Source organism: Trichogramma pretiosum, unplaced genomic scaffold (genome assembly GCF_000599845.2).
Source record: "Trichogramma pretiosum strain Unisexual culture from Peru unplaced genomic scaffold, Tpre_2.0 scaffold21, whole genome shotgun sequence".
Lineage (NCBI taxonomy): Eukaryota > Metazoa > Arthropoda > Insecta > Hymenoptera > Trichogrammatidae > Trichogramma > Trichogramma pretiosum.
The window spans coordinates 567609-585187 of record NW_019640940.1 but is presented as its reverse complement, the minus strand read 5'-3'; the positions used below and the strand labels follow the sequence as shown (position 1 = coordinate 585187).

At 42.7% G+C, this 17579-nt stretch overlaps 1 protein-coding gene and 1 non-coding gene across 2 annotated transcripts; one reads left to right on the top strand and one right to left on the bottom strand.

The window, feature by feature from the left end:
• Window positions 1-8001: 8001 nt before the first annotated feature.
• Trnag-ucc lies at window positions 8002-8073 on the top strand. The gene has a single exon. It is a non-coding gene; the product is annotated as a tRNA-Gly (tRNA).
• Window positions 8074-15350: 7277 nt separating this feature from the next.
• Window positions 15351-17090, bottom strand: LOC106653688 (zinc finger protein OZF-like). The gene is made up of 3 exons (XM_023457836.1): window positions 16849-17090; window positions 16684-16777; window positions 15351-16614 (listed from the first exon to the last, which is right to left on the bottom strand). Exons 1-3 carry the CDS (start codon window positions 16872-16874, stop codon window positions 15475-15477), a joined length of 1260 nt encoding a protein of 419 aa, XP_023313604.1. The 5' UTR covers window positions 16875-17090; the 3' UTR covers window positions 15351-15474.
• Window positions 17091-17579: the final 489 nt, after the last annotated feature.

The following is a 17579-nucleotide window of genomic DNA, read 5'->3' as shown; positions in this document are numbered from 1 at the left end:
GTATCTGCACGCGTATTATATTTATATACGAACTTTCGAAGATCAAGTGTAAGAAGAATTACAAGTTCAAGGTTGGCCGCGGCGCGTTATGCATCGTAGGTATTGATGTATGCTATCGAGGCGGGTAAACAATCGCACTGCTGCTGCTGCTGCTGTTGGCTGCTCCACAATAACGCAACCTTGAGTTGCTCCAAATGATGTGCTATCTCTCGGGTGGACGTGCACAGCGCTATACACTGCGGAGAGTGTGTATATATCTTTCGCACCTGTCGGCCCGTGGGTGGCGCGTTTTTCCAGATCGATATCCGTTCGGTGTTGTTAGCGTACCTCCTTGTGCCCCCCCCCCCCCCCCCCCCCCCCCTCCCCNCCCCCCCCCCCCCCCTCGCGAGCCCGAAGCGATATGTACGCGTGTAGCTCGTAAATTCGCTCTTCATGGCAATCGAGTTGATTTACCCAAAGTACTCTCGTACGGTTAACAGATTTAAGGATCGAGTATGGTGGATTTAATTTCGCGTCTGCGCGTCCAGTGTTCGCCACCCGAGTATAGTAGCGTGACTTTGAAAAATATATCCATTTATGATTATTGAAACTTGCTTGCTTGCATCGAGCGCGACGGCGTATATTCTTTCTCCCGCTGAGCGGAGAGTAAGTTAAAGCACGAGACGTGAAAAAAATTTTTTTTACGCTACCTGCAGAAGTATAATATTGTTAAACAGAAGGAACGGTACATACGTGTACACAATATGATTTTCAACGGTCGCGAGCGCCCGCGAGAAAGAGAGAGAGCTATAAGTGTGTTGTTTCGCGCGCGACTCCTTCTATATTCTACACGAGCTTGTGTTTACATTATTTTTACTGCAGTGTGAGAAAAATCTAAATAATTCTCCACTTTGAGTTTATACAGCTCGCGAGTCGTGTTGTGTGTGTGTGTGTGTGTGTGTGTTACTGCCAAGACTTCTCTCTGTCTCTCTCTTTCTTTTGTACTCGTTGAGCGGCGCGCGCGCGGCATGTGAGAAATGATTTGTTATCTATGAACACTCACGTGTAAAAGAAGGGAAAGACATCGTTGCACTTCAACTGATAATTCAGCGATCCGTATGCCACTTACCTGAAACATGCAAAAAGCAAGCAAATGAAACTTTTTAGGTCGCGTTTATACATTTTCTTTTGCAATTATTCAAGTGCGATATTTGAATTCGATTAGACGATTTTACAGTTCGCTGTTGCAAAAGGATTTCATCGAAAATAAAAGGAAAGAGAGAAGCTGCGGACAAAGGATCGCGTTAAAGCACGTACAGTAGAAAAACATTTTTTTTTTTCCAAAAAAAAAAAGGAAAAAAAGCTCGTGAAGACGAGGAAAGACAGTCGGACGGATGCTAAGCGCGGCCGCTGCCGCCAGGACAACGTAACGGAATTGGTAGCTGCAGGGAGCGCCTCTCTGCGCAGCTATATAGCAGAGAGCCGCGGTCTCTTTCGCGACTCCTTTGACTCGATATAGCAAGCAGAGCAGCAGCAGCTACGAACGCTTATCAATCGTCGCATGCTCGTTACATACGAGCTACGGCATATACGAGGTTTAGTATAATGTGGCATGGAAAACTAGCCTAGAGAGAAGAAAGAGAAAGAAAAGTTGCAGCACACACACACACACACACGTACACAAGCTCGCTTTATATTATAGGAAGCCATGAGAGCCTCGATCAGACATGGCATCTCTCCGCAGTGCAGCAAGCACCGCATGCGCGCGATGTGCATTTCTTTATATTATACGTATACGAAGGCGATCGCGCGCGCATTGTGTTTCTAGAACACCATCCCTTATATTGTGAATTTTTTTTTCTTCTCTCTTCTCTCCTCTCGTCTTGTGTGTGCATGCGCCTTTACTCTCCCGCGCGCCATTTGCTATTCGAAAACTTCCTCCTCTGTCTCTCTCCCACTGCTGTTGTTTTATGTTTAGAGCCATCGGATCGGAGTAGGCTGATAAAGAGCCCCATACGATTGTCGGGAGATACCGGCACAGCAGCAGCAGCAGCAGCAGCTCCGGCCGTTCAAAGAATTATTCACGAAGCTACACGCGCCGCAGCCGCAGCCGCAATACGTGCAGCATTCATCCGAGCTGATAATGTGCGTGGGTAAGAATTCGAGCCCCGTCTCGTTCCATTATACGCTATTTATTAGGCCATTGCGAGCCCGGCCTGAGAGTTGCGAATCCTTGATTGTTTCTTAACGTATACGGCTGAGGTGTATTATACGATATTGACTCAAAAATGATGAAAAAAAAAAATGAACTGTATATGGTAGGAAAGAAAAAAAAAAATAGTGACCGCCGCGAGGGCTAACGCGCGGTTACACAACTAAGCAAAAAAAAACACGCTTGCGATTCAATTCGTTTCTTTCATAATTTGTAGAATTCATACCGAATCCGCAAAAAAAAATTCAAGTCACACCGCGAGGTAAAGCACGAGCGCCTTTTTTTCTGTTGTTGCCATAACCGTTTGAACAAATATTACCGAGGTATACAGAGCAGCAGCATTCACGTGATATACTGTACCCAAAACTGGGTCGTCGACCTTGCCTTGCATCACACACCGCGGAATTAACTATCGGTATTTTTACAATTTTGATTGGATGAAAACATTTTTTTTCAAGTCCCCGCAGCCAGAGATCGAGCGCGCGGTCGCTCGCGAAACAACCGTAAACCCAGGGCATAAAACAAGTAAGCGAGGCTCTTCGAACGATGCCGTGTAAAAAGCGCAGGTAGGTATATAATACACGAGAAGCTCGACGACGACGACCGAAGCTGTTACATTATTATATATGTCCGTGTGTAAGTGTTTTACGTGTGCATTTATTTTGATGTTTCCCGCGCGGTGGAGGAGAGGAGTAATATCGCAGAGTTTAGAAAGTGAACCGAGTCGAAGCGAATAATTGCGGCTCATCGATACTTCAATTTGCTTCTTCTTTTTTTTTTTTTTTTAATTTCCGAACGATGTTACGGCGAGATAGAGTTGGTATACGCGACGACGCTTCGCGCACACGTTTCGACCCCAAAAACAATTTCAACCGCGTATACGTAACGTACGTTTGTGCGTGGTGCGCAGTCGTGAAAAATCGGTAATTGCATACTTGCACCTTCGTCGAGAGAGAGAGAGAGAGAGAGAGAGAGAGAGAGATGACGGCGAGCGCGACACGTCTATAAAACTTCGAGAAAGTATCATACGTGTGCGAGGCCGGGATGGTACGTATACTTATACGAGAATCGCAGCTGAGTTGCATCAAATTACATACTCCATTAAAATTGCATCGCGGATCCTTTTGTCATAGGGGATCTGCAGCAGCATCAGCTGAGCAGTACAAGCACACATCAGACAGGCCCATTGTTCCCTCTCGCGGTACTTTGCTATATCGATACACCGCACGCGAGATATTCGCGGTTTATTTTTGGGGCGCTGTACGAACTACAGCGACACGCAATAGACTTCTTTTCGCGAACAAAAGTCGAGAGAGAGAGAGAGAGAGAGCCAAGGCGGTATTATATGTACGAAGCGACGTTTTCGTCATCGTTTAGAGGCTCTTTATGTATACACGTGTATGCCGCTCGCGGATATATCTCAACTTACGAATTGCAGCGCGTTTGAAATTTGCGAAATTTAGCCGCGCGGTGCTCTTAATAGAGAGCTAGCTGAGCTTATCCGGCGCATGCAGCGAGCGGCAGTTTTCTATATCAAACGCAATACTATATCTGCACGCGCTCGATTTCCTTTCGTGCAGCAGCAGCAGCAACAGCAGGAAAAGTCGCTTTATACACGTTGGAGTAATTGAAACGGCTGCGGCGTCGAAGAATTTAGATATCATTTGATTTTACGACCCACCGCGAGAAAGCACCTCCTCTCGCGCTGCGTTATAATTGTCTCGTATAAGCTGCAAACGATGTCGCGAATCAACGCGACAATCGGCAATCACCGCATCAGCAGTGTGTATCGTAACTAATGAGCTAATCCATACACGTCGTCGAATGCAGTATGGCTCGCTCGCGATTGCGCGCAATGATAATAAATAACCATTAGAAAACTCGCTATAGCGGGCAACTGAATTTTCTTCCTTTAGTTGACGACGATGACGTTTCGATGATTAATCGGCGATGTACGTACGTCTGGAAAAACGAGGTATGTATACCGCGCGTAACGATGATGATATAGACGAAAATCGCGCAGCTTTTGACCGATGCCAAAGATCCGTTTTCGACCAACACTCACGAGATATGGTCGGGAGATACAGCAAAACACTTGTCAACGTCACACGCGCGCTGGCACACATGGGCATCGCATCGTGTTTTTGGTCCACGAGATAAAACATACATACTCGCTGGGGCAGGTAAACATCCATTCGCCAGCTGTTTCTTCGCAGCTCCTATACATAATATAATGCCGATATGCACGCGGGAGGTGAAAGCTTTAAGTGTGTGTATATAGTACGACTGCAATATCGATGCAGATTCGAGAAAAAAAACATGGTCTTTTTTGAATAACGGATGAGTCGAAAAAAAAGTATAAATAAAAATGTACAAGCCCGACTCTCGAGAGCATCGGGAAAATATTTTATCTTCGACGCGGCGCTTACAAGTGTGTATAATGTACACGAGCTGCAGTGACACAAGTTTTCTAAAATACACAAACTTTTTGTGCCGCGAGATAGTCGTAATTATAACCGCGAGTATAACGATAAAGAGAGAAAGTGCACCCATCTATATACCAACGCGAATTCTCGCCTACTACGATATCGCGTGCGTACGTGTGTGTGTGTATAATGTATCAACCTGAGACGCCATATACCGTGTGCAGGTACATAACCGTACGGCGAAGGCGGCACGGATAATGACTTTTTTCTCGCATCTCGTGAGCTACTTTAATTGCACGTTAAACGAAGATCGCGTTCGAGCCTAAGGTGTAACGCGCAGCTGATATATATAGAAAGTGGACTCGCAGGTTTGGTCGATTTTTCAGCGAATTATAATTTCACGCGCGGGTGTGCTCGGCACAGAAGAAGAAGAAAAAAAAGAAGAACGAAGGAGCGCGTGTGTCGTTGAAGCGGCTCAACGGGGCGCATCGATCAACAACAATGACGCATCGACGCGTGTCTTCTCTCTCTCACACTTCCACGTTTCACTCTTTGTAACGAGTCAATTACTTATTACGAAATTTTACAACTGCCTCGAACTCAATTACCCGTCAATTGCACATCCGCGTATAATTTGATTCGCCATACAATACATCTGTTAGCCATCCCGCGGGCGAAAATTAGATTCTTAAACCATTGTAATAGAGCTTATAACCCATCGGCGGGAATTTTAAACTCGACCTAATAAAAAGCACGTGTGCGTGTGCGTATTATAATGGAATGCCCGTATCGCACCTGAACCGAGAACACATCTTATATAGCGCCCGAGACCTAACGCGGCACAGATAGGATCGATGAATGAAACTCGCGCTGCACCATGCACAACCGAGCGTAACGAGCTGCTCTCCGCGCAAGCACGTCGCGCGGCGCGCGAATTGCACAATATAATCCGGTATATATACAGCGTAGCCAAGAGAGAGAGAGAGAACACGGTATTATAAGTCAGCTTATATATATACAGGCATCGTGCGGACTATGAGAAACTACGCGAGACGGCGGCTGCGGCTGCGGCGATTCCGTATTATACCTATCGCGTCACACAAGTACTTACTGTACATAGCTACGAGAGTCGTTCGCGCGACCTATAGCCGCTATAAGTGCAAACGGCATTGCACAGCAACATTTCAAAGTTCGACTTTTAAATATATAAGCCTTTTGTAGAAGTGACGGAATTTTTATTTTTCTCTGATCGACTTGGAGCAGTATATCGACTTGCATCAGTGTAGCCAAGAGCAAATACTTATACTAAACACTCTGCAATATTGAAAAGCACATTTTACTTTAGCCTAGTATAGTGCGAGCCTTCGCTAATAATCGATGTAATCCAGACGGATTAATGAAATCTTATTGCAATATCGACGTGCCCTTAAGAGGTATGCCTCGTATTATCGAGCTTGCGGAAGACTACCTGCCTTCAAACTCGTGATATACATAATAATCCCTCTCGCCTCAAGTTTATCGCGCTCTCAAATGCAATTACACCGACAGACACGTTACATATGATGTCTTATGCGTTGTATACACGACGGCACTTGTATTCTTACGTATACAGATGCGTGTAAAAATGAAAATAAAAGAGAGAGAGGAAAAACAAGGAGGAAAACGAAGCTCGTTAAAATTTCTCTTTTTCGCACTAAGATGTCATTGCACGCGCATAGTTATGACTCGGCCTATTGTTTTAACCCATTGTAATGACCGCCGATTGAATGAAGAAAAAAAAATAAAGAGGCTCAACGATATTTATTTGAACAAGTGAAATTTTTTTTCCAGCGCTAAATTCTCGTAATGCCGCGAGACGCGGGGATCACTGAGACGTATCGCCATAACGATTGACTATTACAGGTGGAAACGGTTTCCTTTGAATAGAAACAACTTCCAGCGCGAAATATACTTATTTGCAATGTCGATGGATATAAAAAACTTTCCCCTGCGGGTACTTGTAATATCATATCTTTTGACACTTCATTCGAATCTACGTACTTATTAGATAGATTAGAATTGGTACTTACTATTGCTAATATCACTTAACATTACCGACTAGTTCAATTACGACGCCCATTACTTTCCCAATTTTTGAATATTTGATTTTTAAAACGATTTATTGTAAAATTTTGCAGAATTATACATATTTTTTCGTTGAAAAAAATACATTGAATCTTAACAGTTGCATGGGAACAACGAGGCCATCGGCTAAACTCGTCGCAGTGTGTTGTCGCGCGCGATACGATTACGCAAACTGGACCAGGCCAAGTGAAACTGCCAAGTGCTCAATAAATCAGGTTTGTTCAGATTCTGTGTTAATTTTTTTTATCGTTGCACTACGGAGCGATTAGATTGATTTCGATATGACCACTTTCAATTTGATGGGAAATCATGGTGAAAACGAGCGAGTTTATGTCGTAAATGCATCTTTATGGCGCGCGAGGATTTTTAATTTAATTGTCTAATCGTGGGTTTTATCGTGGGTACATTTCGTATTTATCTATGCGAATCTTGATATGTGCCATAAAATAGAGTAATATTTTTTCGAAGATCGTTCTATTTTAAAATTATGATATCCGAGCGAAAATTTCAATTCGATCAACCCCGGTGTTTTCTTTGTATACTGCAACAGCAACAACCTCACCGTGTGCGCATTAAAGCAAGTGTATCGAGAGGATAGAATCGCGGTCAATCCCGCGAGCATCGCCATTAAAATATACAGTGCAGAAAAGAGAGCCAGAGAGCAGCGTACGGTACTCGTTTTCTGGTTGTGCAGAAGCACATTATATATATATCTCGCGAGGAAGGAGATGAGAGGAAGAATGTGAGCGTGCAGTGTAACGTCGAAGAAGAAAAAAGGAACGTCGAAATTTGATAACCGGTGGGAGACTGCAGCAGCCGCCCCGGTGTATCTGCTGTATGTAAGTTGCTCGGTGCGTCGGCTTTTCATCCGAATTCGCTTTTTGGTTACTTTTTTTATTTTGTCACTCGTTGCTTCAGGTGCTTTAAAAGTGCGCGTCCCGGTGGGTTCCCGTTATTACGCGATGTTACCGATTGATATAATGTTCACTCTTGGTCTTCAAATAATTACTGTACGAAACATCATAATATACAATAAAATGGGTATAGTTATTAATTTATGAATTAAATTTTGGGTTGTTATTTGTTACTCATTGTAAGAGAACAATTTTCACCATGAGTATAAAACATGTAAATCAATCTAAAAAAGGCAAATACCTTTTTTAATAAAAGGAAATCAAAACTAAATATCTATCAGAGCAAATAATTTTGGCCCGCGGTTGAGTTGTATAAAAGTACTACTAAGCGGGCATAAAATATAGTGCGATGGTGGTGTAATGGTCAGCATAGTTGCCTTCCAAGCAGTTGATCCGGGTTCGATTCCCGGCCATCGCATGTTTTTTGCGAAAATTTCATTCGCAGAAAAAGTTTTGCTCGTCAAAGTAAATTCGGATACGAAAATTAGAAATAGTTTTGTTTAACGTCCAATCACAAAAATTCGAAAAATAGTCATAATTATAAAACAGGTTTCACGAAGGTCAAACATTCCAGTTATGTCTTTTCAAAATATGCATTGTTTTTAAGCTTGCACGAAAGAATGGAACTGATTAAATTATAAACAAAAACTATTGCCTATCATTTATCAAGAAAATGATGGTTCGTGAAGGTTCTAGGAATACACCGAAACTACGACAAGCAAAGACTATTCCATCTCTTTCTCCGACTGATTTTTTTTTGTCATTTATCAAGCGACGTATTTGTGCCAGACGCGCAAAAAAATTATTACCGTAAATAACAGCTCGCTCGCTGGCTGGCGGAGCAGCTATCCACTCGCATTGCACGTGTGCATTGCAGGCAGGATTCCGTAAAAGTGTCATAATTCAATGGACGCGACTCGTCACTCGGCAACGAGCGAACGCACATTAGCAATTTCGAAGCCATTGAGTAATTGAGTATAATATAAAACGTGTATGCGTGCAACACCGTACCTACATATACAGAGTGGTACACGGCACACGGCTCATAGAGTTTCATCCTTGCAATTCCTCCGGGTAAATGATGCTCATTTCCGTACATATATACCTTGGCGTGTATTCTTTGCTTTTTCTTAGCGCGGATATGTAAGTACACACACTCACGCGCATTAGTTAATGAAACGGGTAGTCGTCGATTGACACCCAGTTATGTGCCGTGCTCGTGATCGACGTGCTCGCGCGGTATAGTGCGCACAGACTTGGAACGGTATCGTTTTATATATACATCGTTCATTGTGTACAGAATTTGAATGGAAGAGAGATACGAGTCGCGACAGCTAAAACGACGACACACGCGGCGCGGCACGTCTCTCTCTCTCTCTCTCGTCGCGTATTTTTACATTGTTTGTTGGCGTCGATGATCTTGAAATAATCGTGCCCGTAAAACTGTTTGCTTTATCCCGCTTGCTACGAAACGAGATAAGTATTATCGCATTTAAAGCCTCGAAATTCGAATCCCGCGTTGATAGTTACATCGTCACGTTTTGTATCAAACGACTCGTAAATGTTTATACTACCATAACACGCCTCCTATATCGAAATTAGAATAATCGTTTACAATTAAACAAACTTTCAAAACTTTCTTCCATTACGCCGCGGCTTTTTTTACACCACGTTTAATCCAGGAATTACCGCTCGTTTGAAGAAAGCTCGACCATTCGTGTATTTTACACACTAAACGTTTCTTTTTGAAAATAAAAAATATACACAAATAACAAACTATCCTATACGCCATTAAGCCTAACGCGACATATTTCTCGTCGCGATCGAGCGCAGTTAGCAGGAAAAACGTTTTCTGCTCGATTCTCTATATAAACACGTGTGTGACGACCACCGAAATAAATGGCAAATTAATCCATGTTTTTATAAATAAACATGGGAAAATTTCACTCGAACTTGCGCAAAACAATGTCGATAGTTCGTAAAATAAAAAATTTACGATATCCCCGCGATCGATGTATTAGTCTAACCGGGACAAATTTAAAACACACACTTGGATCGCTAATTGCGACTCGGGTTTATATTATGCTACACAGACACAGACACACACGAGTTGGTAAAAGCTACGTACGTATCGGTTGTAATCGAAACGATACAGATATTTTGCGCGCGCCCGATGAATGTACAGAGAGTAGCATATAACATACACGAACTGCATACATCCAAGTCTGCGTTTACGCACGCAACATGCCCTGTGTGTATATACGTACGCGAGAAGGAGGAGGAGGAGGAGGAGGAGGAGGTAGTACACGACGTTCGACTAGTCCTTTTTTTGTATTATTTATCTTCAGGGACCGCTCAATGGTAAAGGTAATAATTATAGCTTTTACCAAGGTTCCTGTGCTCCATGTGATAGTCCCTTGAGCGCTCGTGCCTTGTATCTTGCGCGCGCACGAGGGAGCAGCAGCAGCGGCAGCATTCCTCTATTGATTTGCCCCACTGACGTTTATTATCATTAGTAAATAGTCAAGCTCGGCCAAGAGATTAATACAAAAAAAGAAAAAAAGAAGAAGAAGAAGAAGGGAGTTTCTCTTTAAGCACACATACACACACTGTGCGAAGCTTTAATTTTCAGACATACACATACACACATACACACAGACAAAAATGCCTCGTTTTCCTCGACTATTATTTTATTTTACTCGCAGCTCGCAACTCCAACCTTGCGATACACATTATATACACATGCGCACACACGTACAGAGGCGCAGGTATAATTATAATTCGCAAGAGGTCTTTACTCGTCGTCGTCGTCGTCTCGCGTTCTCCGGTAAGCGGCCTCACTCTGCGCAGAGCCCGGGATACATAATGGCATATGGGAGCACATGCCTCGAGATTACCAAGAGAGAGAGAGCCTGAGCTAATTTAACGCGCAGGATAAAAAAATATAGGCCGCGCGCGGCGCGTATACACGTATACAGATACAGACACACACACATACAAACGAATACATGCACACAATGCAACATTGAATTATAAATCCCCGAGCGCTCGCGTTATCCCGGGGGTCGCGCGCGCGCGAGGCATGTATACGTCAAACCGCTCATTATCAACGCCATTATAAAACGTGTATCATGGTTTTGGTTTTTTCTCTCGCGCGTGGACTTGCGAAATAAATAAAAATGCGCGATAGTTGTTGTCGACGTCGCCTCTATGGGTCTGTAGCATCCGTGCGAGCATTAACCCGCTGTCCAATTGCCGATTGGATTCAGCAGCGCTTGCATAATTTCGCGCGCATCGCGGCATTATTTTCTTATAACAGCGCAGCTCGTCCTCGGCGAGAGAGAGACACGTGAACTCGATTCGCGACTGAGTTTTGTACGGAGAGAAAGAAGGTAGGTAATATACAACGCGAATCTTTCGCATATTTCCTCGATACAGCTGCTGCTGCTGTAGCTCGTGCCGGTGCATCGCGACGACGACGACGACGCGGCCACGGCTGTTGCTGCTGCTGCTACTGTTGCCCGTATGCGCGCCCGTTATACCGAGCCGAGGAAAACGCATAGGTATGCCCAGTTAGAGATGCTGCTTTATACCTGCTGTATACGTGTAAGTGAAGTGTGTACGTATATATATGTGTACGAGCGTACGCGAAGAGATGTGTCTTCGGCCTCCTGCCTTTTGCCGCAGCAGACCTCTCCGGTGCAGAGCTGCATGGCTGAGACTCGGAGGCGAACCAACGCCGTAACAGTGTGCACGCGTATACAGTTATATTTCCGTATATATGCACACACACACACTCACACGCATGCAGTAGACACATATGATGCTGCTGCTGCTGCTCCAAGGATGGACCCGCGAGGGAAATAGCGAGAGAGCTTCGCGGTGCGCTTTACTTACAAATGCATAATATAATATAGTGGCGATGTATTGTACGAATGTTGTGTATTAGACACGCGGACGCGTAAATAATTACATAAAAGCGTTCGGAACACGGATAAATGTATGTACCTATGTAAATGAATGCAGCAATGTTATATATATAACAGCAGAGAGCCATTCACGTTCAACACGCGGTCTATATTGTTTACGTTCCAAACGTATGTATACAGCCAAGGTGGAGATTAATCGCGCTGAACTCGTTGGATGCTTTGCATGTATACATTCTTCCATATTTATTTTCGCCCGTATTTTAAGCTTACATAGTTTTATATTTTATTATTTAAACAAACGAACGAGACAAGCTCCGAAAAACAGTTCGATCGCGTTTCTGGGAAAAAAGAAGAAGAAGAACGAGGATAAACTCGCTCCACAGCCCGCCAATGTCCGAGAAAAGCGTTCGATCTGGAACCGCGCGCGCGCGCTTTTAAAAAAAGATCACAACGAACGAATGAACGCACACACACACACATACACAAGCGTGAACGCGAAGTTTTGCGAGCGATAGTCGTCCAACGAGCGCGTTTTTATCTCTCTCTCTCTCGTTCGCTCCATCTTCATATTTCCCGATGGACTCGCTCGACTTTCCTCGTCGCCTCTCTTAACGGTTGATATAGGCGAGTTTGTCTGCATTTTTGCGAAACGATCAGCGGTTGAGATACGGTCGAGTTTATAAACTTATGTACCTATATAAGAAGATGCAAACGCGCTAACAGGTCTAAGTGACCGATACAGCGACACGCACTAGGGCAAAGATGCGATTCGTGTCAATGTCGAGTAGGCAGCAGCGATTTGTTGTGCATGATCGGGTCGCGCACGATATCGCACCCTTAATCCTCACTCGCCGAGTGCCATGTAATATATGATGAAGTAAAAGTATGTACATAATCGAGTACAGGGTAAGCTAATGTGTAGAACGAAGTTCGAAGAAAAAAGGCGGCGAATCGTAAAAAAAAAAGTTGCACAGTGACCTACCGCATTGATATCTGGGACTACTGCTGCTGCTGCTGCACTCGTTGTCGTCCTCGTCGTTTTTCTTCTTAACGTATATCGAAAGATACAGACGGTATACACAACAACACAACAGCGGACAGTTCAGCTTGACAGAAGCTAACTCGTAGGTATAAGGATATACGCGCACACACACTAATATACACACATCTTATTTTATATTTTAAATACGGCCGATCTCAGTTATGCATTGCAGTAAATACGTACACGCAATTGTGTGCGTGCAGAATACATGTATACAACTCGTGGAACTTGGCACACTGCAGCAGGACTTCTTCGAGGCTCTCCTCTCTCTCTCTTGACATTCACCGATTACTCGTACGGTACATGTATACAACCTGGCAGTCAGGAGGACTCTGCTGAGGCAGAGGCTGCTGTCGCTCGCGCGACACTTGCTCCGAAAAATCTCGATTCGAATCTCGGCCGTCGCCGCACAGGCACTTGACAAACGTTACAAACGTTGCGACTGCTGCTAATTGGATCGAGCGAGCCTCGCGAACTATGTATTTGATATATAGAAAACACGAACGAATTTTTGAAACGATAACGACGAAACACGACTCCGGCGTTCGATTCACGTGCGAAACGGTCGCTGCAGCGACTCTTTTGTATTTTGTGTATTATGTGTTATTGTACGTGTGGTGCGGTGTTCGATGTTGGCGGTTGAACGCGCGCTGCCGGACTGATCTGCTTATGTATCGGCGCGCATTATACACTGTATATAGAGAGAGAGACTTACAGTCTCTCTCTCTCTCTCACTCTCTTGTGTGTATATGTGCTGTGCAGAGAGTCCGGGGCCGCTCGACTCCGCGCGTTCCGTGTGTTGCAGAAGAGGTAAAGGTATATATATAGTGTGCACACTGCACAGCACAGACACAGACATATACTGTATACAGACAGAAATCGTCGAGGAGTATGCGTGTGTGTGTGTGTGTGTGTACGAGTATACTTCGCGGTGTGTATCTTGTATGTATATGCACTCTCTCGTCGTTCGCTTCGTTTCGCGCGCGCCGCGTGCGGAGAGCGCAGGAGATCGTGACGCACTCTCGTGCGCTGCGGACTGCGCCGCGCGGGGCCTCAGCTCTTTTCTTTCCTCGCGGCTTTTACTCTCTTTCGCTTGATTCTCTCCTGCGCGAACCCCCACCACCACTACTACCTGCACATGTATATACATCCATCGCGCTACCACACTACTGCAGCTGCTGCTACTTATGTATTATATATATCTCGCGTACTCTCCGATGCTGTACTGCTCGCGCGAGCAACCCTGCCGCGGACGACTCGTTGTTTATTATTGTTATGACGATGGTTATGTTGATGATGATGATTATGATGGCGATGATTGTGCGCTATACACCTCGTGCATCACATCTCTCGTGTATTATATTATAATAGTACGTGTGCCTGTCTGTATGAATGCGTGTGTGCAGCAACATTGTGTGGTGCGTAAAGACGTATACGAGTCCTGCGAGTTTATACACGATGGTCGAGGTAATATGTATAAGAGGCGGTGGCGGCGGCGGGTGGCTGATGGCGTGGGATCGGAAATCGCGCCCGTGCATGCACTCGACTCGCGCATAAGTAAAGCTGCTCCTGCAACTTACTGCGCGCGCACACACACACGTATATGTATACATAATAATATCGTTGATGAGGTGTGAAAATAATCTATTCGAGATTCTGAACTTTTGCCTCGTTTCTTTTTCTTTTTCTTCTTTTTTGTGTGTTGGTTCTGCGCTCTGTTGTTTCTTCGCGCCTGCTGATTATATACTACTTCAGAAAAAGAGAGAGAGGGAGAGGGGAATAAAACGCAGCCACGCGCATTTCGAAAACGGAGGATTAAAAAAAAACAACGGTGTTGTTCGAATTACACCTGTTGCGCGGAGAGAATGATTGCGTTGAATCGGCGATTTGATTTTGTTTTTTTTTTTTCGAATGTATATGAACTTATACGAGGATTTGAAATCATAGTGCGAGACGCCTTGATTGTTGGTTTTTTGGCTAAGAGAGAGAAAGAGAACGATGATTTTGCTCGAAATAGGTGTTAAAAATCGAGCGAGCCACCAAGATGAGAAATTCGATGCTCTTAACACGAGGCCTTAAATCGAATGTATAGGTATTGCGAAGCAAGGGGGGTGGGAGTATAAATTGTGCGTGCGAAGCGCATTTCACGGTGGTTATGGTATCAAACCGTCATTAGTAAAGTTGCTACGATTTTTGGAACTACAAGCAAGTTCAATATTTTGTGAGTATGGAGTCAGTCGGGGGCTCGTATATAAGTAAATGAAGCGCGACTTTTGTAGAATTACGCATTCGTGAAATATGTTTTTATCACCCATATAGATGAATACTTACGGTACGTAATTGATGAAATTTGCATCGGGTAAGCAGAATTGTCGCTGTACTTGCAGAGATTTGCAATCGTTCAATATTGGGGATATTGTTGGGTGATGTTAATGCATTATTTTTTCTTTAAGAAAAAGATTTCACTAAAACTCAGAGAGAGGTTCATTTTATTAGTGGAATGTTCAATCATAAGTTTTTAAATGTTGAATTTTCAAAGGCAATACTTTGAAGACGAAATCGTGTTAATATTTGAGTATAAATAAAACAATAACGACAAAATAAATGACAGTTTGAAAAGTTTTATTGCTTTTTACAAAACGAAAGAATATTTGAGTAAAAAAATTTTCAAAATTACATAGCGTAATCATGTAATTACATGAGTCTTTATTGCATCGTGTGCTCTTAAGGGTTGTTTCGATAATGTGCCATGCTTCGTGAAATCTTGCACTCAAAAGTCTTAAAAAGATTACCTACCATTTATGAGAGGTTTTAGAGAATTTTGTAACCAAATGATTTTTGACATAAATCACATTCGAATAGTTTTACTCTGTACATGTACTTTATCTATGTGTCTATTGAGGTTATTCTTCTGTCCAAATGCTTTATGACAAATCTTACATAAAAAGGGTTTGCTTAAAAGATGTACTGCGTTGACATGACGTTTGAGGGTACCGTTTTCTCCAAATGATTTGTGACAAATTTCACATTCAAAGGATTTATTGCGATCATGTGCTGCGTTGACATGATGTTTCAGGGTACTTTTTCGTCCAAATGATTTGTGACAAATGTCACACTCGAAGGGTTTGCTGCGATCGTGTACTGCATTTATGTGAGAATTGAGGATACTTTTTCGCCCAAATAATTTGTGACAAATCTCACATTCGAAGGGTTTGCTCCGATTATGTACTGTCTCTATGTGTCTATTGAGATTTTGTTTTAGTCCAAATGATTTCTGACAATTGTCACATTCAAAGGATTTGCGCTGATCATGTACTATTTTTTTGTGTCTAATGAGATTACCCTTGTATGAAAATGATTTTTGACAAATATCACATTCGAAGGGTTTGCTCCGATTATGTACTGCGTTGACATGACTTTTGAGGGTACCGTTTTCTCCAAATGATTTGTGACAAATTTCACATTCAAAGGATTTACTGCGATCATGTACTACACGTACGTGATGCTTAAGGGTAATTTTTTGTCCAAATGTTTTTTGACAAATGTCACACTCGAAAGGTTTGCTCTGAATATTTACTGTTTTAACGTGATTTTTAAGGATACTTTTTCGTTCGAATGATGTGTGACAAATCTCACACTCATATGATCTTTGTAGACTCACAGCTCCTTTATATTTTTTTTGACACGTCTTACACTCGTAAGATAATTTGGAGTCGATAATTTTCAATCGCGGATTTATTTGATATTGGCAATTATTTTGATAATCAAAATTTTTTTTAATCAAAACTATCAGTTCCTTATCATTCAAATACTTATTCCGAAGTTCGTTTTCTACTTTCACACTAGGCGGATAACTCTGATACTCATTTTTACAAATAGTTGTCGATAAAGAATTGAGTTCGGTTTTAAAATCTTTGCACTCACAATCTATGAATATTTTTTCATCTAACTTTTCGTGTAGCACTATAGCTTCATTCATGCGCTTTGCCTAAAATAAAAACCGTGTGACAATTTTTGATAATGAAGAACTGAACATAATCCAAATATTTAAACTTACATATAATTCATCATACGACAGCTTTTGATTCACCGAATACAAATTATGATCGTTCCCTTCATCGCGCCAAGTATCGTTTGGCTCCTCTTTCACCCTGAAAAATGATTAAGTTTCATAAAGCTATTGCTTCAAAAAATATCATGTCATGCCTAAAAATAGTTATACCTGACAGTATCTTCTCCGCTTTCCATTACTCCCGAGATTTTATAGGTTTATTCACTATCAGTTTTCACGATATACACTGAGAAAATATTCGAGGTTATGTGCCTCGAGTAGCCAACACCGAACATCGATAACACGTATTTGTTCACGACACTTGTTCACTGCCGGAATTCCTCGTCAGCGACTGTAGGCCCTGGTCGTATATTAGCGAGTCGACTCCGCGATTGTGATAGCTCCTTGGCTATAATTTCCTCCACTATACGTAGGTTATAACCTGTCCATAAGCAGGTAATGTCTCACTCTATGCAATACACATAGAGGTCCTCTTACATCAGCAAAATTACACCTAAATTTGTAATGAATAGGGCATTCATTCAGGCGCATAATATAATTGGCTTATCCATATATGCGATATGTGCGGATAATAATTCACACAAAAGATAAATTCATCTGTATGATGCGTAATGACATAATTCACGTGATGTTAGAAAGGGAGTTAAAGTAAGTAAGTAAGTTAAAGTAGTCTTTGCGAGCGTCAGGTGGTAATGAAATAACTGTGGCAGCCCCGTCGATAATTTAACAAAAAATATTTCTGCTTTTGTTCTTTTACTTTTAAAAGCGTGATGGTTTTTTTGTGTTCTCCGAATAGATGGGTAATTAATTAATTTAATTACTGATAACATATTACAATCGAGTACGGATACGATACATATCAGCGAGCAACGCGCCAAAAC